Raw genomic sequence first — 27,224 nt, 5'->3', positions numbered from 1 at the left:
AGCTGTGCTTTGAGAGGAGAGAAGGATCTACAGTGCAACCCCCCCCCCCCCCCCCCCAACATTTATGGGACCAGAAATAGAGGCAATGGCATCTGAAATCAGAACTCTGGGTAGGATGCTGAAAAGGATCTAAGACAAAAAGGACCCTTTTAAATACTGTAGACACATGCATGCAGTCACTGTTCGGTTAGAACATCCAAGTAGCTGGAGGAAGATAAAGTGACTTGACTGTAGGTTTACGGTATGTGGGAGAGATTTAGGAACTGTAGTCCCCAGCTGATACGTCCTCATTATAGCCTCGTTATTTCTTTGAGCAAACTTAGCACCCACAGCATGAGTCACCCTTTAGTGTGGCTTTCCTAGTTATTGATTGAGGGATTTTACCCATTACATAAACTGCGTGTAGCTGAGGATACATGAGAGAGACAGCTGCTGTGCATCATTTCCTAGGCAAGAGAAAACTGTTTCTGTATCTTTAGGCCACATATTTTTGGTCTCTGATTACACCTCCAGGTAGTTGATAAACGTCTCTCTCCATACATAGTACAGAATAGTCACTTCATACTGACATTTCTATTAGTAATGCCGTTTTTGTCATTTTCTCCTTGACCACTATGTCTGATTTTCTAGCATCAAGCTTTTTATTGGTTGGTCTTGGAATGAATAATTATTCTCTATGATTTGCATGACTGAATGTACATAATAAACAATGACACAAACTGTAAACATAAAGTAAGAAACTGGCAATGACAGCTGGAGTGGAGTTGGGGGTGGATCTTGGTTGATTTTCTTGGATTCCCCAACCAAAAGGCTGCCCTTGCTACTCTTCCTCCCCCCAGAACTACTCTTGAGACCTCTGGTTTTTGACAGGAGTAACAAAGAAGAATAATTATTATCAACTTAAAGGGGTGGAATGGACGTTAATTTGGCTGGTGCAGCTAACTTTTAAAACTGGTGCCAGTGCCAACCTTCAGGTGATATCAGAATGCCAGTTGTCGTCACAGCAAATTGAGGGGCATGCTGATGCCGACAGCATCTATGACGCATCAACAGTGCCTTCCTTTGATGTCAGCATCCCCTGCGAGGACCAGTCATGAGGCGTGCTCGTGCTGGCAGCTATGTCAGTGCAGCCATCAGACCATGCAGCCAGCACTATTGTGGTGGTGCGGCGGGACTGGGTTTCCTCTCCCGCACCAAGGACAGCAGGGTAGGTCCCAGGCGCTACTATCCTGCCTGCCAGGTGCACAGGCAACCCCAGTATCCATGGTATCCATGCATTCCAGCACAGTTTGGAAAATTTTGATTTAGCAACATAACTGTTTTTCTTCTAAATTTTATTAGACCTCCATAGAAAAGTTGTAGGAAAGGAGCTTTTCAGACCACACAGATCCCTTCTTTAGATTTTTAAAATAGTCATATTGAAATAGTTTGTTTTCCAAATTTGCAGGTCTCTTCTTGACTTTTTCTTTTTCATTTCTCTGTCTCAGGTATTTTGTCTGACAAAGTAAAATTTAAGCCCTTTGTGCTGAAGCCGAACAAGATGTATATGCTGGAAGTCTCTGTAGGTAAGCTGTGCCCTGTTTAGAGGTCCACAATTAGTCTCAAGACTTTGTGAATAAAAAATGTTCTTAATTGGGAAAGAATAATTAATTAAAATTATTATATCGTTCACTGATACAAACATCTTCTAGATTAGGCAGAATGATGCTGGCTACTGTTTTCAGATCATATTTCAGCCTCTCACAACTCACATCTCAGGACAGAGTGAGTTGTGACAGGGTCTGTGAATAAAATTAGTCATCAGGAATTAAGAAATTTTCTTGAGGTAGATTAAAATCCTAAGGAATAAAATATTTGTTTCCAAAACAATGTGATCCCTCAGGTTGATAGTCATATGGCACCTGCACTCAACTTCCATTCTACTATCCTTCTTTCACACTGTCCAACTTTTCATTAGCTTCCCATCTCCCTACTTATATATCAAAAAATATAAAAATACATCTGTTGGCCTGCTGCCTCACCACACTATCTTGATGTATAAAACTGTATAAGAACATAAGAAATTGCCATGCTGGGTCAGACCAAGGGTCCATCAAGCCCAGCATCCTGTTTCCAACAGAGGCCAAACCAGGCCACAAGAACCTGGCAATTACCCAAACACTAAGAAAATCCCAAGCTACTGATGCAATTAATAGCAGCGGCTATTCCCTAAGTAAACAATGGGGCGGATTTTAAAAGGCCTGCGCGCGTAAATCCGGAAGGATTTACGCGCGCAGGCACGTGCATGCTATAAAATTGGGGGTGTCATGCACAATGGGGTGCACAATTGTGCACCTTTCACATGCTGAGCCACATTGCCTTCCCCCGTTCCCTACCCCCCACCCCACCTTCCCCTTCCCTTCCCCTACCTCCCCCGCCCTTTTCCCCCTACCTTTTTCTTCTTTTGTTTTAAAACTTACTTCAGCCACAGCCCGCGATCCCCGGCACAATGGCAAATGGATGCTGTGCCTGGAGCCTCTGACCCCGCCCCCGGACCGCTCCACCCTGCCCCCTCTCCGCCCCTTTTGCAAGCCACGGGACTTACACGCGTCCCGGGGCTATGGGCCCGGCACGTGTAACCTTTTGAAAATCTGCCCCTTACAGTGCAAACAAAAAGGCAAATTCAAATGCAAATCCCAAAATCAAAAAGGGAAGTGAGCACTGCAGTGATTAATTTAACGCATCTTCAAAATGAAGGTTGCCAGCTATGGTGCACCACTTCAGTCTGTGCTCACCTTCTCTTTGTTTCACCCATGTTTCCAGATCTTGACCATTTTTTAATGTCATTGACCAAGATTGCTCTCTGCTTTCTCTACTTTTTCTTAAGCTCTCTGTCTCCCTGCCCCCCATCCCACCCTTGTGGTATCTTTCATATCAACCAGAGGTCGAAATCCTTATGTAACCCCCTCTTTCATCTTCATGTGAAGGGGGAAGAACAGGTGTAGGTCTATTCACTTTTAGGTCCTTGGGGATGATACTCTTGGACATGAATAAACTCTCCACACACTGACTTGTGCTCCAATTTAAACCTTTACTGAAATAGAATCTCTTCCACTGTGGCAATCTGGCCGACTGTACATTTTCTTTCAGATGAATCTGTTTCGTCCATTTTCCCACTCACAAGCTACACAAACAGGATCCCCTTCTCTGTTGCAGGACCTCCTACTGATCAGGCTCTGAGAGTTTCCAGGCTGCCTAGAATAATCCTTGGAACTTGAAGTCCACTGGCTGCATTGCTCCATTGCAGGACAGCCTCCTCTCCTGTTCCTTTCTGTACCTGGCTAGCACTGACTCCGCTTCTCCCCAGTTGTGAAATCTCATGTGGGCACCAAATTACAATAATCAGGAAAGTCAGTGTAACACTCCTTCTCCTTGATAAATCATAGCAGATTGCTGGTATCTCGAGAGTGGAAATCTCTTAAGATTAAGCTCAGAGATAGGACTCCCTCCTTTCCTGAGAAACCCCTATGAGTGAAAGCTCTCTTCCACTACCTGGGGACACTCACTCTTCTTAAGTCCTTAACCCTACAACCTTAAAATAAATAGGACTGGAAAGCTCTAGGCTTACGTTCCCCTCCTTAAACCTTTTTGTATTTGTATTTGAGTGATTTGGGAGATTGAGAGAACCTACAGATCTCTGCCTTAGATCTACAGTTGCTGTCTTGCACTCAGCATTTCTATGCTTGCTTGTGTGTTTCTCTGCTAACAAACTGACTAATTGGAAACTCTTTGGGATCACTATATACCTTCACTAACATAATCCATTCTGGCAACCTCCCACTTCTTGATCTCTTTACTTACTTAATATGAAATGATGAGTCATATAAGGTATATTGCTAAATATGACTATAATGCTTTGCACAGCTTCTTTGCTCAGTACCCTAGTGGTCAACTTCATATTCTTAAGCAAAAACATCTTACCCCTCCCAGGTCTGTTATCTGAATTCAGCTGCAGATTAGATCAGGGCCAACTGATTACCAGCAGGGCAGGTCTCTGTGCTGTCATGGTCTGTTTCTCTGATGTCCCCCGCTTTCAGCATCTCTTGTTCTCTGATTGAGATCCTACCTACAAAGTTCCAGTACTCATCATTTTACAGGCCAAAAACAGGGTCCCACTTAGGCATTGAGGGCGGTGCCTGGCTCATGATGGGCTGATGCCTATTGCTTCTGGGCACCTCTGATTGGTCAGTAGATCTTACAGACAACTGATTGGCTATAGCTAACCAGAGGCCTGCACCGCTTGCTTCAGGAGTGCACATTATCACCCAGCTCTGAGAGATCAAAGTTGTTTCTTGCCTGGCCCCGTCTCCTTCATCACTGGCTTTACCCCCTCCTGGGCCATTTCCTCATTCTCTCACCATCTTCCTTGTTTGTCTCATCCCCATTCTTACCTTATATTTTCTCCAATCTCTTACTCTCTTCCCAAATTTTATTCCCCCTCTCTCATTCATTCCCAGCCCTGAGTCCGATTTCTTTATCTTCCTTCATTCTCTCTCCCCCCTCTTCACACCACTCCAAGCTCTTTCACCCAGTTCTCATCCTTTTCCAAGCCCTCAATTTTCCACTCTTACCCCTTCCCCGTCACAGTTCCTCTGATCTTTCCCCCTCTTATCTCTTTCTCCTCTTCCATCCTTTCTAGGCTGATTATCAATGCCTGTCTTTTTCTTATCCCTGGGGAATCGAGATCACCTGCAGCAGTGGACACAGGAATAGATAGCATACATGTTCTCACTGTCCCTGCAGCTGCCCCTCTACCATGTCTCCATGGTGTTAAATCTACAAGAGGCCTAGTCAATAAGCGACGATAACATTCATTAAATGCCTGCATCATCACTGAATAAACTTTAAAACAGCGTTAATGGTAATCTAGATTTTTAAAAAATGATTGCGGATTTTGCATTAAAATTTAAATGAGCTGATTAATATGCAGTTATGTCAACCAGATCATTAAAATGTTATGTGCTTGCATCAGTGTGTTGTCATGTGTTAGCGCAGTCATTAATGCAAAAATGTAACTACACCGCAAAGTATAGTTGTATTTCATTAAATGCATGCATTAAAGTGCAGTTTTCATGCCCATGTTAGCATTGTTTTTAATATGCAGTTCACTAAAGGCTTTATGCGCATATTTAATATACTTTGATAGGTAGGCCCCCAAATCAGAAGTATGCATCCGGAAGGAGGAGGTGGAGCGTCTGTGGGGATAATGGGTATGCACCCACTCTATTCTTGTCCCTGCGATGTGAGCTTCTATGCTACTGTTGCATAAAGGAGCAGTGGCTATGGGCCTAATGGAATTAGGAAGACCGAATAAATAATGTAGAAGGGGGAGTAGCCAGGGAGCCTTCTGGAAGATGCAGGAGACTTGGGTTGTCTGCTGTGCTGCAGTCAAGCAGTGCCTAAAATCAGTTTCTTAATATTGATAATTTGCAAACCTCATATCTCCTGAACTCCAGCCCTCACTGTTTCCTTTAACTGTGACATGACCGGGGGTCACTGAGTGGATACAGCATCTTGCATATTGTTCCCTCTGAGTTGTCCGCTTTGTCTTCGTAGCCTCAAACCAGAGCTCATTGGGGAAAGCTCAGCTGTATTTCACTGTCAATGAGATTCCGCAAGGGATGACTTGCCAAGTGCAGCCCAAGGATGGTTTTGAGATTTATACAGTCTTTAGCATCTTCTGCACTTCAGGGAAAGAGGTATGTATACACACAATCGAGTTACATTTTTTTTTAAGGAGTATTGATTTTTCTCTAAATGTGTTGGCCAATGACATTCAACCTTGGATGAATTATTTTGTACTGGCAGCTGGTTCAGCAGATGTAATTTTCAGTATCAGAGGTCTCTGTGATCAGCATGTTGGGCCTGAATTGGACATAACAGTAGAAGCTGAATTCCCAGGGGTGGTGGTGGTGGTGGTTGATGGGGAGCTAGGCAGTTTGTTTAAGCTGTTTGTAAATAATTCATAGCCCCAAAGTTAGCAACATTTACTGTTTGGCATATAAAAAAAACTTTTAATGACAGGATATTTACTAAACTCCAGGAAATAAGGCAATGTAATAATTAGAAAACAATAAAATTGTCAAACAAATTATCTACTTGTACCCCTGACCTTCACTAAAATAATAACAAATAACAAATAAAACAAAAACAGGCGATGACAGAAAAACTATAGTAAAAATAAAAAGTTAATGTAAGTGAAGATGTGTAAAATGTAATTAAGTCCTGTTCAATCTTTTGACTGTCAAAAAACACTATTGAAAGCTTCAAAATGCTAGCTGAACTGATTTATTATGCTAGGTATTTACATCAATTCAGTCCCCTGACATGGCCATGTTTCACCAGTGGGGCTGCTTCAGGAGGGACCCACAAGTGTTTCTAGAATAAAAATAAAAAAAAATTACCATTAGAATTCCTTGAAATGAGGCTAGTACAGCAATGGAGACAAAAATTCATTGCATATCCAGGGGACACTATAAGGCTCAATGGAAGTATGAAGCCTTTCTAAAGGAGACAGAAACTGTTTCCTAGCGTGTAGCCAGATGGACTCAGGACCAGTGGGTTATGTGCTCTTCTGCTAGCAGATGGGAGACGGAGTAAGATTTCAAAGCTGACGTCACTCTAGATATACCCCTGCAGTAACCTCAGCTCTTCAGTATCTCTCCGTCTCCTAGCAGATGCGGACACTATCCCACACACTAGAATAGTGTTAAGAATTACAGCAAAGAAGAAAGAAAAAGAAAAATTTACCTTAAGAAGTAGGGATGTGAATCGTTTTTTGACGATTTAAAAAAATCGTCCGATATTTTTTAAATCATCAAAAATCGGTACAGTGCGTTATACAATAGAAATTTTCACGATTTATCATGAAAAATCGTTACTCCCATTAGTGTCCACTAATGGGAGTTATTTGGGGGGAGGGCGGGAAAACCGGCACACCAAAACAACCCTTAAACCCACCGCGACCCTATAAAACTAATCCCTTACCTTCCCCCACCCCCCGAACCCCCCCCAAAACTTTTTATGAGTACCTGGTGGTCCAGTGGGGGCACGGGGACCGATCTCCCGCTCTCGGGCCATCGGCGCCATTTTGGCTGCCACTCAAAAATGGCGCCGATGGCCCGATTAAAAAAAAAAACCCACCCGACCCTTTAAAGATGACCCCTTAGCTTCTCCCACTCTCCCGATCACCCCAAAATATTTTTAAATTACCTGGTGGTCTAGTGGTGGTCCCGGGAGCGATCTCCCGTTCTCGGGCCGTCAGCTGCCAATCATAAAGATGGCGCCGATGGCCCTTTGCCCTTACCATGTGACAGGGTGTCCGTGCCATTGGCAAGCCCCTGTCACATGGTAGGAGCACTGGATGGCCGGCGCCATCTTTAAAGATTGCTACAAGAAGAATCCTCTTCGGTGTACCCCATTCTGTGGACAATTGCCATACTACTGCTACAAGAGGAACCCTCTTCGGTGTACTCCGCTCTGCGGACCATTGCTGTACTATTGCTACAGAGGAATTCTCCTCAGCGTACCCCGCTTGTGGACCATTGCCATGCCATCCCTACCAAGGACCCTCATTGGTGTACCCTGCTCCGCGGACCACTGCCGACTCTTTACTACAAGAGGACTCCTTCGTGGGAATACTCCACTTCACAGACTTGGTACACCTCAGCATCTGTGTGTGTCTCTGCCACGCTCCCCGCTTCTCGGGGATGTCAGTGCATTCTGTGGCTCCACCACATGGAGTCACTCTCTCTGGCTACCTCAGCCCTTCATCTCTACTCTTCCTCTCCACCATCTGTTGTCCTGTGCACATCACAGCTGAGACCTCGCCTCCCGACGGTGAGGCTCACGGGGCTCCTCCCCGTGGGCAGTGCCATCTCGCACCTTGGCCCAGGGTCCACATACTCACAAATCCTAACAGAATGCCAAGTCCATGGATCCGGCACAGGTCTCGGTGACCCAGGCCATCCCTGGATTAGCCCAGCGAATTACAGAATAACAAAAGATTCTGGAGACTTTGGCTAATGCCATAAACCAATTGAACAATCGGCTGGAGTCTGCCTCAACGCCTGCCAAGCCCAGTTCTGCTTCACATGCGTCATCCTTCTGGCCTACAGTGCCCTTGCCAGCACCTCCTCGTTTCGTAGGTGACCCCTTATTATGTAGGGGCTTCTTGAACCAGAGCAGCATGCTCTTTTCTCTTCAACCTGCATATTTCCCTGATGTAGTTTCCAAGATGACATACATCCTATCCCTCTTGGATGGGAAAGCATTGGCCTGGGCATCACCCCACTGGGAATGAACAGATCCTATTCTTCAGGACCTGTCGGGCTTCCTCTCTCTATTTCGCTCTGAATTCGACAACCCAGGTCAAAAGGCCATTTCTGAATCTACGCTCCTGCATCTGCAACAAGGTTCCAGATCTCTGACCGATTATGTCATTGAGTTTAGGACTCTTTCCTCTGAATTACACTGTGACCTGGGCTGCCTGTGTGCTATATTGCTCGAAGGCCTGAGCCCATGTACCAGCACAAGAACTCCCTGAGGCATTGGATTCCCTTATTGACTTCACTGACCGCCATTTTCGTGAACAGTCACACGAGACTAGAAGATCTAAGAGAACGGCTTCAGGTACCCCACGCACCGAAGAAGCAGAACCGATGCAAATGGGCCACAGCCATCTTTCCTCGAAGGAGAAGCGTAGACGTCAGAGATCATGTCTCTGCATGTATTGCGGCCAACTGGGCCACACAGTACCCTCCTGTCCACTCTGTCTGGGAAACTCCCAGTAAAACAAATCGGAAGGCGGTCCCACGTAGCCAAGGCAAAAAACAACAAAGGGACAACCTTATGCCGTGGGAAGATGTTATTAATATATTCTATTAGAGAGCCAGACTCCGGCCGAGTTTCGTCCAATAAGGCTGCATCAGGGGCTAAAAATTAAAATATGAAAATTAAAAAAAATTTTGAAACAAACATTAAAATTACAAATCCATATGTATAGTTTTAAAAATTATAAACAAAATTTTACCTCAAGTTGCTACATAAACATTCTTTTCTGTAGCAATAGGGTAGCAAACCAAAGCCTAAATATACAATTGAATCTTACATAATTAGAAAGACAAAAAATGGGGCATAACTAAATCATATAGCCAGACAAACCATAATTTAACAAGCTAAAAAAATTTTTTAACAAGACAAAAAAAAATATTATATTCCATAAGCTATATCTGCCATCTAAATATGCTCCAAAAAAAATTATTAATTAGACTGTATATTATACAAGGATATAGCTTGCGTATGTTAAGACACCATAAAAGAAGGAAAAAAAGATCGAAATTCTTAATCTAAAGTTCTTATACGATCTAAGACACTTATGATTATACTGCCTTTATTAAACCAACAACAAGAAAAAACCGGACTAAAGCTACACCGACAAAATTTTTTTAGAAGGTCAAAATAATTACCTTAGTTATGCGAGCCACTCACACTGCTTCATAAATGAGGTATGTCAGTCTAGATGCTAGATTTTCTGTGTCCCCGCTTAAGAATATGTAAACAATTACTCAATTTATTTAAAAAAAAACAAAACAAAAGGGGGCGACAGTAATATCCATAATTATTCACTGAACTCCATTTTAAACATCGATCTAAGTCACTGTGGTCAGTATGGCTGTAAGTACTACTTGTCATATAAATATTACTATCAATATAGTTGTACCCATTACATAGACTTAAACAGCCAAAGTATTGCTGTAATTAAGAAACGTTCTTATTGCTGTCACTGTCCAACTAAATATTATTATCAGTACGACTGTTAATAGAAATCAAACATAACCTCTATAACAAACCATTATATTATAAAGGTTTTTCCTTCCAAATCAAAAATTTGCCAATGCAGGAATCACTGCTTAAAGTATTTGAAAGCACATAGCTTCTTTAGCTTTGTTTATATAGGTTGTACTAAAAAAAAAACGCGCGAAAACTAAGTGACGTCACATCCTCAAGCAAGTGTCAATCATGTCTAAACAACTTTATTGTAAACGACAGGGCATCTACTAAATAATAAAAAAATAAATTTCTGGATGATATAATGTACTAATATATTATAAACATGCTGTTACAGCATGGATATCCAGCCAGCATTCAGCCAATCACACCATGCACCCATGCTCCTTCTTCTCCCGACGCGTCTCCCCGGCAGAGCGTAATTATGGAATCGGGGATAAGGAATTGCTGGCAATTAAACTGGCCTTCGATGAGTGGCGCCCCTGGCTCGAGGGAGCGCAGCATCAGATCACGGTATAGACTGACCACAAGAACCTCAAGTACCTGCTATTGAAATGCTGCAGCAAGAAAAGAAAGCATCTGCCCTTGAGGCCTAGGTCAAAGCTCTTGAAGCAATTACAAGGCAAGACAGTGGGGAGAGCTAGCTTAGCCATATCACCTTCAAAAACTCTGCTCAGCTCATACCACAGCACATTTCGAGTGCATTAGCTCAACTTGATCCAGAAGAATCCAGTGCAACTTTACACATAAGTTGGGGAAACACGTCTTTCTTCACCAGAATCTATTTTGCCGGATAGAAGCAATTCCAAAGTGCAGCACACCATAGATGCCAGTTGCCACCATGGAGGTCCACACACTCACCCTCATATGGATGCACCAGTTCAGGCTCAGGTAACAGGTATATGCACCAAAAGAGACGTTTCACTTCAGCTACAGATTCTGGTGCTCGGCAGAGGCTTGGCGCAAGGAAGGATTGGGCAGCTGCTGTCAGGGAAAGGATCTATTAAACCCCCTGTGATGAAACAGGAGGTGTCTGAGCAGCTACACCCCACACCACTGTGCAACGACATCAAAGCAAGCCATCAGTCACAAATGCCCTTTGCTACCCAGCCCGAGATTTCAGACAGGGCAGATCTAGCAAGGTAAATGACTCACTGAGACCTCCTAACTGCAGGTCTTACAAAGTTCAAAGACCATCTTGAAAGCTACAGGATGTGGAAAGCTGACTTCCAGGATGCCATATCAGATATGAATCTCACCTCAAAGGAAAATATGAATTTGATGTTGAAATGGCTGGGAAATGAACCAGTGGAGCCTGTGAAGGGATTGAAAAATTCACATCTGTCTGATTCTTTTAAAGGATTGAGTGAGATATAGGAAAGACTCGAACAATATTATGGCAACTTGGTTGCTATTGAGAATTCACTGCATGAAAGATTGGACAATTTCCCTAGAATACTCAGTAAAGACAACCATATGTTACAAGAAGTAGGAGACCTCCTCCAAGAGCTGGAAGCAGCCAAAGCCGAACAGAGCTCTCTCCTTTTTTTGGACACACCACAAGGCACAAGGTTCAAATTGGAAAACTGACATATGACCTAAGGGAGAAATGGTTATCATATGGAACAAAATATAAAGAAGAGAAAAGAAAAATATCCTCCTTTTGAAGTCTTTACCAAATTCATTCGAAACCTGGCAAAAAGGAGATGATCCTAGCTTCTATTTCGATATTCCTGAAGCCAATAAGACAAACTATTTCTTGAATGAGAGGCCAGCCAGGAAGTATGGCAATATCAGGAAACCTATATCTGTGCATAAGACAGAGATGTCTCCCACAGCATCCACATCCTCTGATTCTCTTCCTGCTACAGATAAAACTGAGGATCCAAATCGACAATGCCCAATGCACAAGAAATCTCATCCTCTCTGAAAATGTCGAGGTTTCAGGGAGAAACCTTTGAAGGTGAATATAGAACTATTTAAAATGACTGTAAAGCAACCATCAGATGCACAGAGTGCGACAGTGTCCAACATATCAGGCTTTATCCCCTGACAAGGTAAAATTCAAGCCTGTGAAAACCCCAGCCTCTGAGTCAAGCCACGGTGGGGAAAAGGAGTCAAAACAGGTACCAGAACCTGATATTACCAGACACATACAGTATTTGTACTTAAATCTCTAGTACAATTTCTACAAGAACTATGTTGTATTTATGGCATTGTGGACCCTTGGTCACTGTGGAGATGACTCCGCCTACGGAGAGGGGCCCCGTGGGGAACCACAGCGATAGGCTAAACTCAGCAGACACGGAATGAATGGAAGGCTTTATTGTACTGCTGTAGATAGATGGTATGAAGCAGGAAGGTAAGGGGTAACGCCGAGTCTGGTGGGTGGAGTTGGAGCACTGGATCATAGAGGTACTCACAGGAGTGTGGGCGTCTTTCTGGTAGTGAGATGGTGGGACCGAAGGTCCGTGGTACAGGATACATAGACTGATAGGCCCTCGAGGAGCGAGTACCTGATAGTCCAGAGATCCTGAAAGAATAAGAGAAAATAAGAGAGAGCGGTTGTCTCAGTTAGTAGAGGACCTGAAGGGTGATGGAAGCGAGAGACCCCCGAGGAGCGGGTGTCTTGAGCTTCTAAAGGAGCGAGGCCCTTGAAGTGTACAGCGGCATCTAAGCATGCAGCTTAGAGCGGTCAGAGTAGCTAAACAGAAGTCCTTGCTAACTCAAAGGTGGTAGCGAAGTGGAGGCTTTAAATACCCGGAGGTATTGATGTCATGCAGTGGGGACGCCAAGGTTCCCGCCATGACGTGTATTTGAGCGTAGGAGAAGTGCACGCATGTGCCCTAGGAGGCCATGGGAGTGAGCATGGCAGACTGGAACGCCCATGCGAAGCTGGAGACGCTGAGGTCCTCGGCACCGGAGACAGCCATCCTGCCCAAGGAGGAGGAAAAGGAGAGAAAAGAGGTAAGGCAGAGGCAGTCGCAGCCATCTGTGACCGACGGACGCAACAGTACCCCCTTCAAAGGGCCCCCTCCAAGACCTCTTCCAGGTGGTCTGGGTTTTCGTGGGTGTGCCAGATGGAATTGACATACCAGCTCTTTATCTATAATGTTGGTGTGTGGTTCCCAGGAGTTTATCGTCTGGGCCATAGTTCACCCATGAGATGAGATATTCCCATGTCTTGCCTCTTTTATGTACATCAAGGATGTCGTCTACAGCATATTCGATGTCATCTTCAGTATCCAGACGGCTAGGTTCTGGGATTTTCCTGGAGAATTCGGACAGCATCACTGACTTTAATAGAGATACATGAAATGCATTATGTATCTTCATTGATGGAGGCAGGGGGTACCTGTTCTTGATGGTAATCTCATTCAGACCCCTGTAGTTGATGCGGGGGCGTAAGGTGCCATCTTTCTTCCCTACGAAAAATAAGCCTGCACCGGCAGGAGATTTGGAGGGTCTGATGAATCCCTTTTGTAGATTTTCTTGTATGCAGGTAAACATCGCTTTAGTTTCAGCTACTGACAGAGGATAAACTCTTCCCTTGGGAGGATCTGAATTAGGTGCAGTCAAAACTCTGCGGTGGAAGAACATCAGCTGCTTGTTTTGAGAAAACATCCTGGAAGGAGGCGTATTGTGGAGGTAAGCCAGGTACCAAAGGAGTGGTGGGCATGCAAATGAGCGGTGAAACTTCCGCAAGACACCGACCATGACAGTCTGGTCCCCACCGGGACAGTTCTAACATGGCCCAAATAAATTGTGGCATATGGTCTTGAAGCCAAGGCAGCCCCAATACCACCAGATGCAAGGCTTTTTCCAAAACTAGAAATGAAATGGATTCTGAATGTGGAGCTCCAGTGCGCAGGCCAATGGCCTGGGTGGTCAATGAAACTTCTCCAGGAAGTGGTTCTCCATGGATAGAGGACAATAGCAGAGGCTTAGCTATTGGTGTGGTAGGAATCCGTAGAGGTTCAGCTAAGCGCTTCAGAATAAAATTACCTCCTTCACCGGAGTCAATGAGAGTGAGAGTCTGAAATTCAAGACCTCCGCAGAGCAGTGATACTGGTAAGGATAATGGAGGAGTAGGAGAGGTTAGGCCCAGGAGAAGTCCTCCTACAGATCCTAGGCCCGTCGGTTTCCCGGACAGATGGGACAGCTTTGGACTGCGTGGCCCGATTGGCCACAATACATGCATAACCCCATGCGCTTGCGGAAACGTTTCTCCTTGGAAGTTAAGTGGCTAGGGCCTAACTGCATAGGCTCTTCTTCCTCTAAGGATGCAGACGGTAAACTAGAAGCAATTGGCACAGGTTTAGGATGGTTAGCCCCCACCGTAGACTTTCGTGGACTCTTTGCCTCCAGAGTTCGGTTGCGGATGCGGTGGTCAATTCTCCCAGCCAATTCCATCAGAGACTCAAGGGTATCAGGCAAATCACGAGCCACTAACTCATCCTTTATGCAAGAGTTGAGGCCCTCCATGAATATGGCACGTAAGCATCCAGGGTCCTAATGTAATTCAGATGCTAAATCTTAAATTCAATTGCTAAGTCTGTAAGTATCTTGTTATCTTGCTGAAGATTGAGCAAAGCAGATCCAGCGACAGTCTGGCGAGCCGGGTCATGAAAAACAGACTTATAAAGTTTTAGGAATCCTGGTAAGTCATTCAGAATAGGATCTTCACGTTCCCATAATGGTGAGGCCCAGGCCAGGGCTCGTCCTTCTAGGAACAATAGGATGTAGGTGGTCTTGGAAGCTTCAGTGAGAAAGAGGGTAGGCTGTAATGAAAAATGCATGCTGCATTGATTAACAAACCCTCTGCACATCTTGGCTTCACCCGCAAGGCGGGTAGGTATGGATAAAGGTACAGTGGTCTTGAAGGTTACCACTGGGGACAGCAATTCGTTCACAGAAGGAGCTAAGAATTCAGTTGAGCATGTAACTGATTGAAGGCAGTAGCTAGGCTCTCCAATGACTTTTGTTGTTCCGTGATCCCTAGGCCAGGGATGGCCTGCAGGGCTGTGAGCTGAGCCGAGTCCATGGAGTTAGCAATCTGTTGTGTTTGTGGCATTGTGGACCCTTGGTCGCTGTGGAGATGACTTCGCCCATGAGGAGGGGCCCCGTGGGGAACCACAGCGATAGGCTAAACTCAGATAACAGACACGGAATGAATGGAAGGCTTTATTGTATTGCTGTAGATAGATGGTATGAAGCAGGAAGGTAAGGCACTGAGGTCCATGAAGTGTCAATACGTTCAACACTCTCAGATGTAGAATCTCAACCAGATGTTCAAGAGAGGTGGGGACTCGCGGTGCGAGTAACGCTGAGTCTGCTAGGTGGAGTTGGAGCACCGGATCGTAGAGGTACTCACAGGAGTGTAGGCGTCTTCCTGGTAGTGAGATGGTGGGACCGAAGGTCCGTGGTACAGGATACATAGACTGGTAGGCCCTCGAGGAGCGAGTACCTGATAGTCCGGAGATCCTGAAAGAATAAGAGAGAGAGACCCTCAAGGAATGGTTGTCTCAGTTAGTAGAAGGGTGATGGAAGCGAGAGACCCCCGAGGAGCGGGTGTCTTGAGCTTCTAAAGGAGTGAGGCCCTTGGAGTGTAGAGCGGCGTCTAAGCGTGAAGCTTAGAGCGGTCAGAGTAGCTAAACCGAAGTCCTTGCTAACTCAAAGGTGGTAGTGAAGCGGAGCCTTTAAATACCCAGAGATATTGACGTCATGCGGTGGGAACGCCCCCGAGCGTATTTGAGCGTAGGAGATGTGTGCGCGTGCATGCCCTAGGAGGCCACAGGAGTGAGCATAGCGGACTGGAATGCCCATGCTAATCTGGAGACGCCGAGGCCCTCGGCACTTGGCACCGGAGGTAGCCATCCTGCCCAAGGAGGAGGAAAAGGAGAGAAAAGAGGTAAGGCAGAGCGGTCGCAGCTGTCTGCGACCGATGGATGAAACAATCTATTTCAGCTCTGAAGTCAGTACTCTGAACCTGAGATCATCCTCTCCTCTTCCCTCCCATCTCAAGACTGCAACCAGTAAGTTATATGTTTGATTACCTGTCGAATTTAGACAAGGTGTCTTCATTGGAGATTCAGTACCTGGTTTAGCAGAATGATCAGCAGTGCATGGGTGCTGTGAGATCATAACAATGAATGTTATGTGGATGGTTACTTTGGCACCCTACCACGATTCTAGTGGCTCTACATATATAGTTAAATACAGAAGTGACAGAAAAAGCCTCTGTATGATTTCCCCCGCAACTTCGGGAGCAATGAAGACTCGGATATCGAAATACCTTTGAAACAAATCCAACATTTTTGTTAACATCACCCCATGGTTAAATTTCCTTTTAATAATTGATTGATGCTAATGACATTCCTACTTAAATAACTGTGACACTTTTTGGTATTCTCCCCCTAATGAAACCATTTACCGATGAAACGTTAAGGCCTTCTGTCGGGGTTAGAAGAGTTGTTTCACGTTCTTCGTTGCTATATCCTGTGCATGGATTCCGCACTTTTGTTTGTTAATTGATTTTTTGAAAGAAGCTCTTTTATCTTTGAACAATACACTACTGTAAGATTGTTATTTATGCAAACAAGGAAGACTCACTCTGTGCTACTTGTGGCGGTTGTATTTTTCATGTAATCTGATCCGTACCTGTTTTTAATGTAATTTCATTTCATAAACATTTTTTCATTAATCATTGCTTGTAACCCCTTTATTTCCAGGATTCCCTGTCAGGGTAGAGGTGGGGGCAGAAAGAGATACTGATCTCCAAGGCCATGAGTATTTTTTAAAAGTCTTTAAAGATATTCAATAATAATCACACTGTTTGATGAATGTAGTTTTCAACATAACTTTACTGATAGTTGATTATAAATGAAGAAAAATAACATTTTACAAGTCCTTGTTAAATATAGTCCATTATATAATCTTCTTCCACTAAATCTGAGACTTTTTACTGATGGCTTAATTAGATGTTTTTATGTCCCACATCCCTTTCCAATTGCCGGGGTAGTTTTGGCGCTCCCAGAATTGATAGAAAAGGGTCTTTCACTAAATTTAGATGGCATACGACACAATCCCACTTGTCATACTACTCCTTATCCAAAGTCCTCCAGTATATCCTGATGATATGTGCTGGTTAACACTGGATAGGAGCAACAGTTCTCCTTTCCTCCATTTTCGCTCCTTCTCCCAGGAATGAATGTAAATCCACTCCTCATATTGACCTTTGATGGGTTCTTCAGTTTCTCCGAGTGAGAGACTTCTTAAAAGCTCTTTTATCTCTGCTAGTGACTAAATTCCCTAGGCCATGGGGAATTTAGTTGCCACATCAAACAAAATAATCCAGACTTTCAAAAACAATAGCAAGGTGAAGGGTAGACTAAACTTCCTCCAAAGTAATTGTCAAAGAGAAGGAAAAAAAATCAATTTCTCAAAAGAGATGAGTTACCATTTCTTTTTCCTGACCCAGAGCTTACTCCTAAAGGTCATATAGTACTCCTTTTTAAATAAAAGGCGCAAACCCAGGAGTAGGAAAACTCCATCTTACCTCCTCTAAGGTTAACTAAAAAATCCACACTTTTTCTAGATGTTTCCCTCTCTTTTTAGTAGAAAGAAGCAACCAACCAGCAGTCCACTTGTATTGTTGTAGATCTACCTACCCGATTATTATTGAACACACCCGAATGGTGTGTTCTTTCAAGACGAGGTCCACTAGAGTTCTCTACATATAAATGTATATATATGTGTGTAGATAGAAATGCAACAAAGCAACAATGAGAAAACCTAGCAAAAGAAAATAGAGGTGGGCATAATTCATAAGTGGATAGAGATGATATTTTCTTGATCTTGATTAGGTTCACAAAAGAGCAAACCTAGCCAACTTTTAAAATAATAAAATGTGTTCTGATGATTTTTAAGTGGTTAACAGCTGCTGACCTCATATTACTAAGATGCAGAATTATGTCTTGTGTGTTCTCTTTTGGGATAGGACCTGCACTATGAATTCAGTTACCAAATAGGTAACTCCTCCAGAAAGACATTGTACAAAGGGAGAGATATCCAGTATTACTTTAATTTGCCAGCTGGTGATCCTATTCATGGTTTTAAAGGTAAGTTGCTATAACATCTAGTCATTGCTCTGTCAAGTTTGTTACATGTTTGACTTAGTCCCATATCATGTAAACTTTAGGTTACCGTAAACAATTTACAGATTAGGAAACTAATATGAGATGGCTTATTTGGTAAAGCATCTGTCCACATCTGGGATTTGATAGCCTAATGAACTGGCAAAGGCATATGGAGCCTTACACTTAGGTTAATGAGGAGTGAACTGTTGAGTGACCGATGATGTGAACTGAGCTGCTGAGATGTCATTCTATGTTAGGTATGCAGACAGCCTGAACTTTGCTGTATTCTATCCCATGCCAGCTATACTGGATTTTGACTGGGGCTAGGGGATGTACTTGATGACGTTGAACTTCCTCTAGCCCCATTATTCTGTTTAGAACAGACCACTGATCATTTCAGATTATTTATGAATTGATTGCTAATGCCTTTACTAACTTAATTTAATTGATACTGATAGATAAATTTAATATATCCTGAAAAAAAGCTTATTTAAAAAAGAAATGTGGTTTTGTCTGGTTGAGTACCCTGTTGGATGATATTGCTTATACATAAACCACATTTCTAATAGATAATCTTCTCTTTTTTATTTTCAAATTAATTATTTAAAAAAACTACAATATCCTTGACTACATTGTTTATGTTAAGCCTTCCTTTTCTGTTCAGCTAAGCCTGCTAATCTGCATTAATGAGGCTTGGTATCATTTTAATATAAAATGATTTGCAGACTCTGTGTTAGAGCAGTGTGTGGATCTAACATAAAAGAAAAAAACAGTAATTGATTTTGCAGTTATGGGTCCCAAGGCAGCAAAAGCTCAGTACCCTTTTTATACTGTCAATAGATCACAAATGATGCAATTATTGTTAATGCCGCTAACGGGCTGTGGGCACCGCGTCTTACCCGCAGTCCGGTCGCTTGAGCCTCCCCGGAGTGCCGCGCCGTGGCAGCAGGCCGCTGCCGTTGCTTCCTGGGCCGTCCACCATGCAGGAAGAGCTGAGATGGCACCGGCCCCGACTTCCCTGAGCCTTCCCTATCCTGGACAGGATTCGGTACTGGAACTCAGGCTTCAAAGGAACAATAGGTAACTGGAGGTGCTCAAGCAAAAGAAGGCCTAAACCTTGTAAGTCCATGTTCAGACAACAGGCAAGAGGAGGCGTCACTGACAGGTAAGGATCAGAGCTGGCGGCAAGCAACGTGGAACTTTGGACACAGGATAGTCTGTAGCGTAGTCGTTCAAAGCAATTGTCAGGGCACGGAGAAGGCAGGCATGGTCAATTAAAGCAATGGTCAGGGCATGGAGAAGGCAGGCGTGGTCAATTAAGGCAATGGTCAGGGCATGGAGAAGGCAGATGTGGTCAAATCAAGGCAATGGTCAGGGCACGGAGAAAGCAGGCATGGTCAGGTGTAGCAGAGATCCGGGGCTGGAGAGAAGCTGAAGAGTAGTCAGGCGTAGCGGAGGTCAAATCCAAAGATTCAGTCCAACACATAGACGAAACAGGAACAAGGAGAACATGAACTGGGAACCACAGGAAACAGGACACAATAAAGAGACGAATTTCGGATCAGCAACGAGTACTTGGAATATGAGGAGACCTGTTGCAAAGGCAATGCTATGGAGCGAGGCCTGAGCTTTTATGCGCTGAAGTGTCTGACGTCAGCAACCGGGTCTGTGGCCAGATTCCCGCCGCGGGCCCTTTAAAAGAACTACTGATGCGCGCGCGAGCGACTAGGAAGGGGCGCGGCAGTGATGGCAGCGTCTCTCCACGGGTCATGCGGAGAGGCCCGACGAACAGAGACATCTTGACTGGCAACACTGGGTAGCATGGCAGTGCCGGAGGCACTGGAGGGAACCAGAGATCAGAGCTGGCGACCCACTGCCGCCAGTGAAGAGGAGCCAGGAGCTAGAGTCCGGCTGAAAAGGTGAGAGGGCTGTATTGCTAGGCTGCCGTAGGCGGCACACGTAATATTAGTAGCAAAGATTTGAATTTTTGCAGAAGATACTAAGATCTACAAAAAGGTAGACTCTCCAGATAGGCTAGAAAAATGAAGAATGGTATAAAAAGATCTTGAGCAGTGGTCAAGAGTTTGAGAATTTAGAGTTAATTTTCAAAAAGGGTAACATTATGCATTTGGGGTCCAGAGATCCAAGAGAACAGCTTATGACAGTGGTATGGTGCTCATATGCACCAAACAGAAGGGAATGAGGACTGGTCATATCTGATGATCTCAAGGTTATTAAACAGTATGAGAAGGCTATAGTAAGAGCTGAGGAATGTTAGGGTGCATAGAGTGAGAAAAGGAGATGTAATGTCTCCGTGCAGATCATTGTTGAAACCCCGTTTAGAGTATTGTGTTTAATTCTGAAAACTGCAACTCCAAAAAGAATTAGAATAAGAGCAGTTCCGATGAGAGCTGCCAAATGATGAAGCATCTACACCTTAGCCCTATGAAGTGATACGTAAGTATGTAAATATGTACACTTAAGAGGAGAGGAGAGAGGGGGACATGATGGAAACAGTAAAATACCTTAAAGTTATAAATAATGCACAAAGCAAGAGTTTTTCATGAAAAGGAAGTTGTAGAACACGGGGGTCTTCATATGACTCTTAAAGGGGTAATCTGAGGAGTAATGTAAGGAAATATTTCTTATCAGAAAGGGTGGGAGATGAACTATAAGTTGTGGACATGACTGGATTCTTTTCAGAATCCAATAACTTTTTTTGGACTGACATAATTATCCAGAGGTAATGTACATGGCTGTACAGTCTGTGAAAGTCAAGAAGTACTATAGACATAATTAACACATATTTCCTACATTCCTTTTTGGCCAACCCCCCCCCCACACACACACACCGCTACCACACACACACCACCACCATCACCAATAACTTGATCCTTGTCTCTCAGAGCTGCACAAAAGCAGGCGCAAGACACAGTTAGTGTATGCGGGAAATCAGATTTTAAATCAGCATTTAGTATGCTTTCCACTTTGGCATGTTGTTCAAATTTGTTTAATCACTGTCTCTAGAGATTCAGCTGTGGCACTTCTTCTTGGCTCCTGCTCCTCTATTTCTATTGATTTGCTCATGGACTAGTAAATGAACAGAGCAAAAGCTATTGTGTGGCTTGAAGCCATTTACATACTAAAATCATTTTAATAAACTCTAAATATTAGAAAGATAAACACTGGCAATTCTGTCAGATTTTAGGAGAAACATACCACTGAAAGGCTGTGAATAACTGCAGAAAGGTTTAGTATCTTGGGATGAAAAGCTTTGGGATATGCCAGAAAATGAATCATTTTACTGTAATTCTGCATGGCAGTTTGTCCTTTGGGCTTCCAGTTCAGTCAGAGCCAAACTACCACTACTGATAGGCCCAGAGAGTCTTCATTTACAGTTACTGGGGGAGGGGAGGTCCCCCTAATTTTCTCCTATTCCCACTCCCATTGCAGCAAGAATCTCGGCCAAGGGCCATAGACTGTGAGTCCCTGAGCACGATCAGTAGTAGTTACTGCTATAATCTGGTGACTGGGACTCCTCTTCTGGGCACTGGGAACTCCTAGCTTAGTCCCTGCCAGTCTGGGAAGCAGGAACCCGGGCTCTAAAGGAAATCCAGATCACCCGCTTGGCAGACCTCAGGTCAGCTAGGTTAATTAAATCTTGCTATACGGTATCATTACTTAAAAGAACAAGCGCCTTTAGTCTGTAAAACATCTCAAGAGCTTACAGTTTTAATCATATAAATATTTCATCTCTACCAACTATTTATGGGGCAGTTTTATGCTGATTTTATTTTTGGCAGGCTCACATGATGTTCTTTCTCTGTGATATGTGGTAGGTAGAGTAATTGGATGGATATGGTTGTCTACTATATATGTGCAGGTAATCTGTTGGGGTTTTTTTTGTATTTTTTTTTAAGAACCTCTCTCTCTTCAGTTACTGTCTTTACAGAGATAACTAATAGATTTGGATCTAAAACGCAGCCCTGCCCTGTAAATGTCACTGTGCTGCCAAGCTTCCTGAGGAACATGTCTTCCATTTATAAGCTGGAAGAAGAACTGTAAGCACTTTTTTGTCTATTTCTAGTAAAATGCAGAAAAACTCTTTGAAAGGGAGAAACCAACTTGTTTAGCAGAATGGAGGTGAAGGTGATGCCAAAGAAGGTGGGACAGGAGCTCCCGGCAGGTATCTTCAGAATATATCATAGCTGCTAGAAAGAGGGGAATGGCATGTGTGAGCATGAACAATGGCTCATTGACTACAATAAAAGCTCTATTATCTGGTATCCAGGGGGAATGGGGAGTACCAGTTAATCAAATATGCAGGTTATCTGAGAAGCCTTTGCTTCTTGCTCCAGCCCCTTCCCTCCCAGGCAGCAGCTTTCAGGGAACAGGGGAGAAGGGAGTGAGGCTCCAGTAAACAGAACAGAGAAAACGCTATTCTGCTTCCTAATTCAGCTCCTCCTTTCTTGTCATTTCTCTGCAGGAAATAGGAGGGGCGGGACTGAGGCTAGACTAGATAGAACAGAGCAGGGTACTTTGCTTCTTAACCCAGCTCCTTCCCTTCTGTCATCCTCCTCCAGCAGAGATGCTTCCTGGGTGAGATGCCATTAACTTGTGCAAGCCCTAGCTTCAGGGCATCCCACCCCCCTCCCTGCCCCTGCCCCCTGACCACAAAGATGCAATCAATACAAGGTAAATAATGCTCTTTTATTGAGTGGAAGAAACGGCCACAGCCAACAAACATTAACTTAAAACATCAACAACCAGCAATACTTTGAGCAAGCTTAACATTCACCTTCAAATAAAGTTGGCCTATGCCCTCACCGGCGAGACTACGCGCTATTACCCACCCCTCTGCTTGCTTGAGGTGGCAGCCCTCCAGCATTCTGCTCCGTGAACGCCACTGTGGCCACTGCCGCTCCGTGAAGTGTGCTGTCGCCTCAACCCTCTCCTGGCCTTCCTTGCAGGCCATGCTTATTTATTTATTTATTTATGCCAGGCCTCCATTAGGCCACCCCCAGACCGGCCATCATCTCGGTCTGCGCCATGCTTTGCATATAGCCATCCTCAAGCTTCCCCCTATGCATATTCATTGGTGCCCGGCTCCTCCCCCTCCCCCAACACCAAAACATCCCCCTATGCACCGTGAGGGCCCTGCATCTGCTAGTTTAAGGCTGTGATAAATCCCCACCCCCAAACCCATGCTCTTTAGCACTGTGGGGTGGTGGGAGGGGTGCTCTCTAGTCCCCCATGTGCTAACGTGCCACCACTCGCTATCCCACCCCCTAATGTTCCTGAGCCCTGTGACCCTTTCCTATCTCTTAGGCTCCTGGCTAGAATTTAAATCGGCCAGGGCGCCCCATTGGCCACCAGCCCCCCTCCCCCTTGAACTGGCTGCAGCACACCTGCCCAGTTATGAGGCCCCCCTGACTCGAACGGCTGGGCCTCTTTTAACAGAGTATTCTGGCTGGTAAAATGCTAGATAACTGAGTTTTTACTGTATTACCATGACACAGGGATCAATGAAAAATGAAGTGGCAATTGAACTGAATCAGTTGAAGGATTGATGTAGATAGGAGAAAAGCTGGGACTAGAATAGATGAAGATTTGACTAGATTCCCAAAAACCAGCCCAATTTTATTCATCAGACTCCATCTCCTCCTCTGCACTAACATAGCAACAACAATAAGAAAAAAGTCGCATTCGATTTTGCATTTTTCTTCATGCTAGAGCTACTGTGCTTGTCTAACAGCTCTTTTCGTGGTCCAGTCCGAGATCTGAGATCTTATTAATCCAATTCCTCCAGGACTGGTATGAATTAAACCTAACTATAAGGGCTTAGTCACTTGAACTCCAAGTGACTGTCAGGGAAAGGGCAGATAGAACTATTACTGCCTCATTTATCTCCCATAGGGGTGAATTTTGTAAAACTTTGCTTGTACTAAAAAGCTCATATATTCGCGTATCTGGGCCATGTGCAAGCAACGCGTATTTTAAAATAGAGAAATTATGCGCATATATGCGCATTTGCGAGTAATCCAAAAAGGGGCAGAGTTGGGATGGGTCATGGGCATTTTGGGGCGGGACCAACAGTTATGCACGTAACTTCATATTTTCAAACCGGCCGCCACAGAGCGCAGCAGCCTGTTAGCCACATATATTTACTGCCTCTCCTAATGAGATGTAAGTCTGCAGAAATTGCTGTTTAGGCCTACCATGCCAAGGTAAGAGGATTGGGTCAACTGAGGGAAGTGCAGGATGAAGAACCAGAGGGGTCTGGTTCATCCTGAGATAGACTAGGCAAACTGGAGGACCACCTGGGAAAACTGGCTATGTCCTTCACGCAAGCATGTTTTAAAATACGCTTACCTATGCACGTTAAAGCTGACAATTTCTTAAGGAAAATATGCAAGTTTGTTTGCTCAAATAATGGCTTTAAAATTAGGAGCACACATATGCGCACTATGGGCTGGAGTTTCAAAAGGTTACGTGCGTAATCGGTCATACGCGCGCCAGGTCTATTTTCAAATGGCCTGGCAACGAGCGTAAAGACCCGGGACACGTGTAAGTCCTGGGGCTTGCAAAAAGGGGCAGGGAGGGGTGATCCTGGGGCGGGGCGGGGCCAGAGAACTCCGACACTGCGGCCATTTGCCGCTGTGCCGGGGATCGCGTGCTGGCAATCAGCCGGCACGCACAACTTACTTCAGCCCCAGGGCTGAAGTAAGTTTTGCAACGAAACCAAAAAGAAGAAGGTAGGCGGGAAAGGGCGGGGGAGGTAGGGGAAGGGAAGGTGGGGTGGGGTGGGAGGGTATGGAATGGGGGAAGGCAGCGCGGCTCGGCGTGCGCAAGGTGCACAACTGTGCACCCCCTTATGTGCGCCGACCCCCAATTTTATAACATGCACGCGCCTGCGCACGCATGTTATAAAATCGCATGTCCATGTGTGCACGCCAGGTACTGCACGCACATTGGCGTGCTCACGCACGTTTAAAAATCTACCCCATGTGTATTTTAAATCTTATGACGGTAACTTTTAAACAGGTGCGTGGGTGCACATTTGTGCGCGTTTGCCGGCTCGCAGCCAGGGACGTGTCTATTTTATAACATAGGCGCAAATATGCGTGCATATTATAAAATAGGCTGAACACGTGCACATCTGCGCACAGTTTAAAGTGAGCATGCACCTATGTGTGCAAATGCTGCTTTTACCGTGTAAGTGGGGGGATTCTAATAGACACACATACCAACACAATTGCCCATTTTCCAGTTTATTTCCAGTTTGCCCAGGCAAGGGATAGGACTTCCAAACTCCCCTACTTTAATAGCCCCCCCCCCCCCCCCGTGAGCCCTGACTGTTAAAACGCCGCTGATCTGTGTAATTTTTTTTGTTTTATGACTTACATGCCATCCATAGCAGAAGTAAAGTTACACAGCAGGGGACCCCAGCGCATGCATGTGAAATCCAGGAACACCCATGCCTCGCACCTTTTTTGTAAAAAAAAATGTGTGCATGCAGCAGAAGATATACGCATACGCGGGCGCCTTTTAAAATCTGCTCAGCACGCACCGGGCTTTTAAAATTCACCTTTAAGCTTGTGAATGCACGCATGATTTAAAATTCCAACGTATGCTCAGTCTCATGCCCCTGCCTGTGTGTATAGTGCCTATGTGCTTGTCTTAAAGTTGTCAATCCGATGAGTAAGCCCTTTGTTTTATATATCCTCTCATAATGCTGGGTGTTTTTAAATTATAATCCGCTGGATCATTAACAGAACTTTTAACTATAAAGTGACTGGTAAATCTCTCCATTTTATTCACAGGCAGTTCACAAGCTTGAGAAATCTTTCAACCCTTTTATTAATGGGAAGCCATATTGAGATTAGAAATTACATCACCTTGCTCACCAAAGTTCTGAATCGCTTGTATAGCGAATACAGTGGAAGTGCATTTGAGTTACAGTCGCAAACCAGAAATGCACTGATTTCTTCAGTTTGCAGTTTGTCTGTCCAGGATCAGGTATTCTTTTTTGCTTATGGTCAGAGATTTTTTTAGGGAGTGGTAAGCCATTGAATCTGGCAGAACACAACCACTCCGGCGTGTGAGGAGTGAACTGGTAGAGCAAAGCCCATCCTCCTTCAAGACGGTGAAGGGGACACACCTCGACTAGATGGTCAGTTGTTTCTGTTTCTCCATGTTTAAAAGTGGTGGAGACACAAAGTTTCTGACTGTACATACAGGAATTCAAGTACCCAGTGCCTCATGCCTATGTGCACCTCCTTTGGGCAGTTGTCTACAAGGTGTAGACACCTTGTAGACAACTGCCCAAGGTGTTCCCAGTGACTTGTTTAGGTTGGGAGAGGTCAATAAGAGGTATAGATTGCATTTTGTAATCTATGCATGGCACGTTAGCATGAAAAAAGGTACCCTTAGGAAAAAAACAAATGCAAATATCTGCAGACACTTTGTGCCCATGGTCAGTTCAAAGCAAAAAGTCTTCCCCTACTTTGGCTTTGAGAATTGATGCAAAGTTCACTGGTAAAATGCGTCTCTTGTCTCAGTGTGGACAGTTTCTAACTTGCCCCCTAAGTGTGTATTGTTTTCCAAGTGTTGAATATATAGAAGGAAGGCTTGCACATTTTTATGAATTGTAGACTTTCTGGATTATCCCATTTCAACATTCAAATTAGTCAGTAAAGACACATAATTGGTCGGTTATAGTTACTGCTTGTTCGATGTAAACTGAGTTGATTTGATTTGTATCAAGAAAGTCGGTATATAAAAGCCTTTAATAAATAAATAAATAATTCATATACAACAGAGAATAACTTTTGCACTTTGCTGAAACTTCTGCATAAGCAAAGTCGGATGGATTTCTGTGTTTTTTTGCTGTACATTACCTCAATGTATATAGAGGGAGTGACAACTTATTTATTCAAATTTTATATCGCTTCCCCAAAAAATCTGCCCAAAGTTAAAGAATAGCTAAATAATTTTATATTCCTAACATTTGGATTCTTTTTTGTATTCTAGGAAGAAATGATTGATATTATTGCAATGCTGAGTGATCTGCTGAATATTACCAGACAGGTAAAATGATTTATCTGACAGCATACTTTTGCATAATCATTCTCTTTTCATGCAGAAAAAAAATCAATGCCAAATGTAAAGCCCCCAGAACAAAATGAATAAAGAAATGAAAGGTATGTTTTTGCTGCACACCCCTAATGCACATCTGTTTGAAGTTAGACATAGAAA

General features: G+C 44.1%; 1 protein-coding gene across 1 annotated transcript in view; it reads left to right on the top strand.

The window, feature by feature from the left end:
- PKD1L1 (polycystin 1 like 1, transient receptor potential channel interacting) overlaps positions 1-27,224 on the top strand; it is a 446,216-nt gene that overhangs the window by 233,739 nt on the left and 185,253 nt on the right. Inside the window, exons 30-35 of the mRNA XM_029587088.1 lie at positions 1,488-1,565; positions 5,596-5,738; positions 17,828-17,948; positions 21,904-22,027; positions 25,790-25,985; positions 27,000-27,056. Coding sequence (XP_029442948.1) covers positions 1,488-1,565; positions 5,596-5,738; positions 17,828-17,948; positions 21,904-22,027; positions 25,790-25,985; positions 27,000-27,056 — 719 coding nt within the window. The remainder of the gene's footprint in view (positions 1-1,487; positions 1,566-5,595; positions 5,739-17,827; positions 17,949-21,903; positions 22,028-25,789; positions 25,986-26,999; positions 27,057-27,224) is intronic.

The sequence above is a fragment of the Rhinatrema bivittatum genome, chromosome 2 (assembly GCF_901001135.1).
Source record: "Rhinatrema bivittatum chromosome 2, aRhiBiv1.1, whole genome shotgun sequence".
Taxonomy (NCBI): domain Eukaryota; kingdom Metazoa; phylum Chordata; class Amphibia; order Gymnophiona; family Rhinatrematidae; genus Rhinatrema; species Rhinatrema bivittatum.
This window is presented reverse-complemented; position numbering and strand designations above follow the sequence as displayed.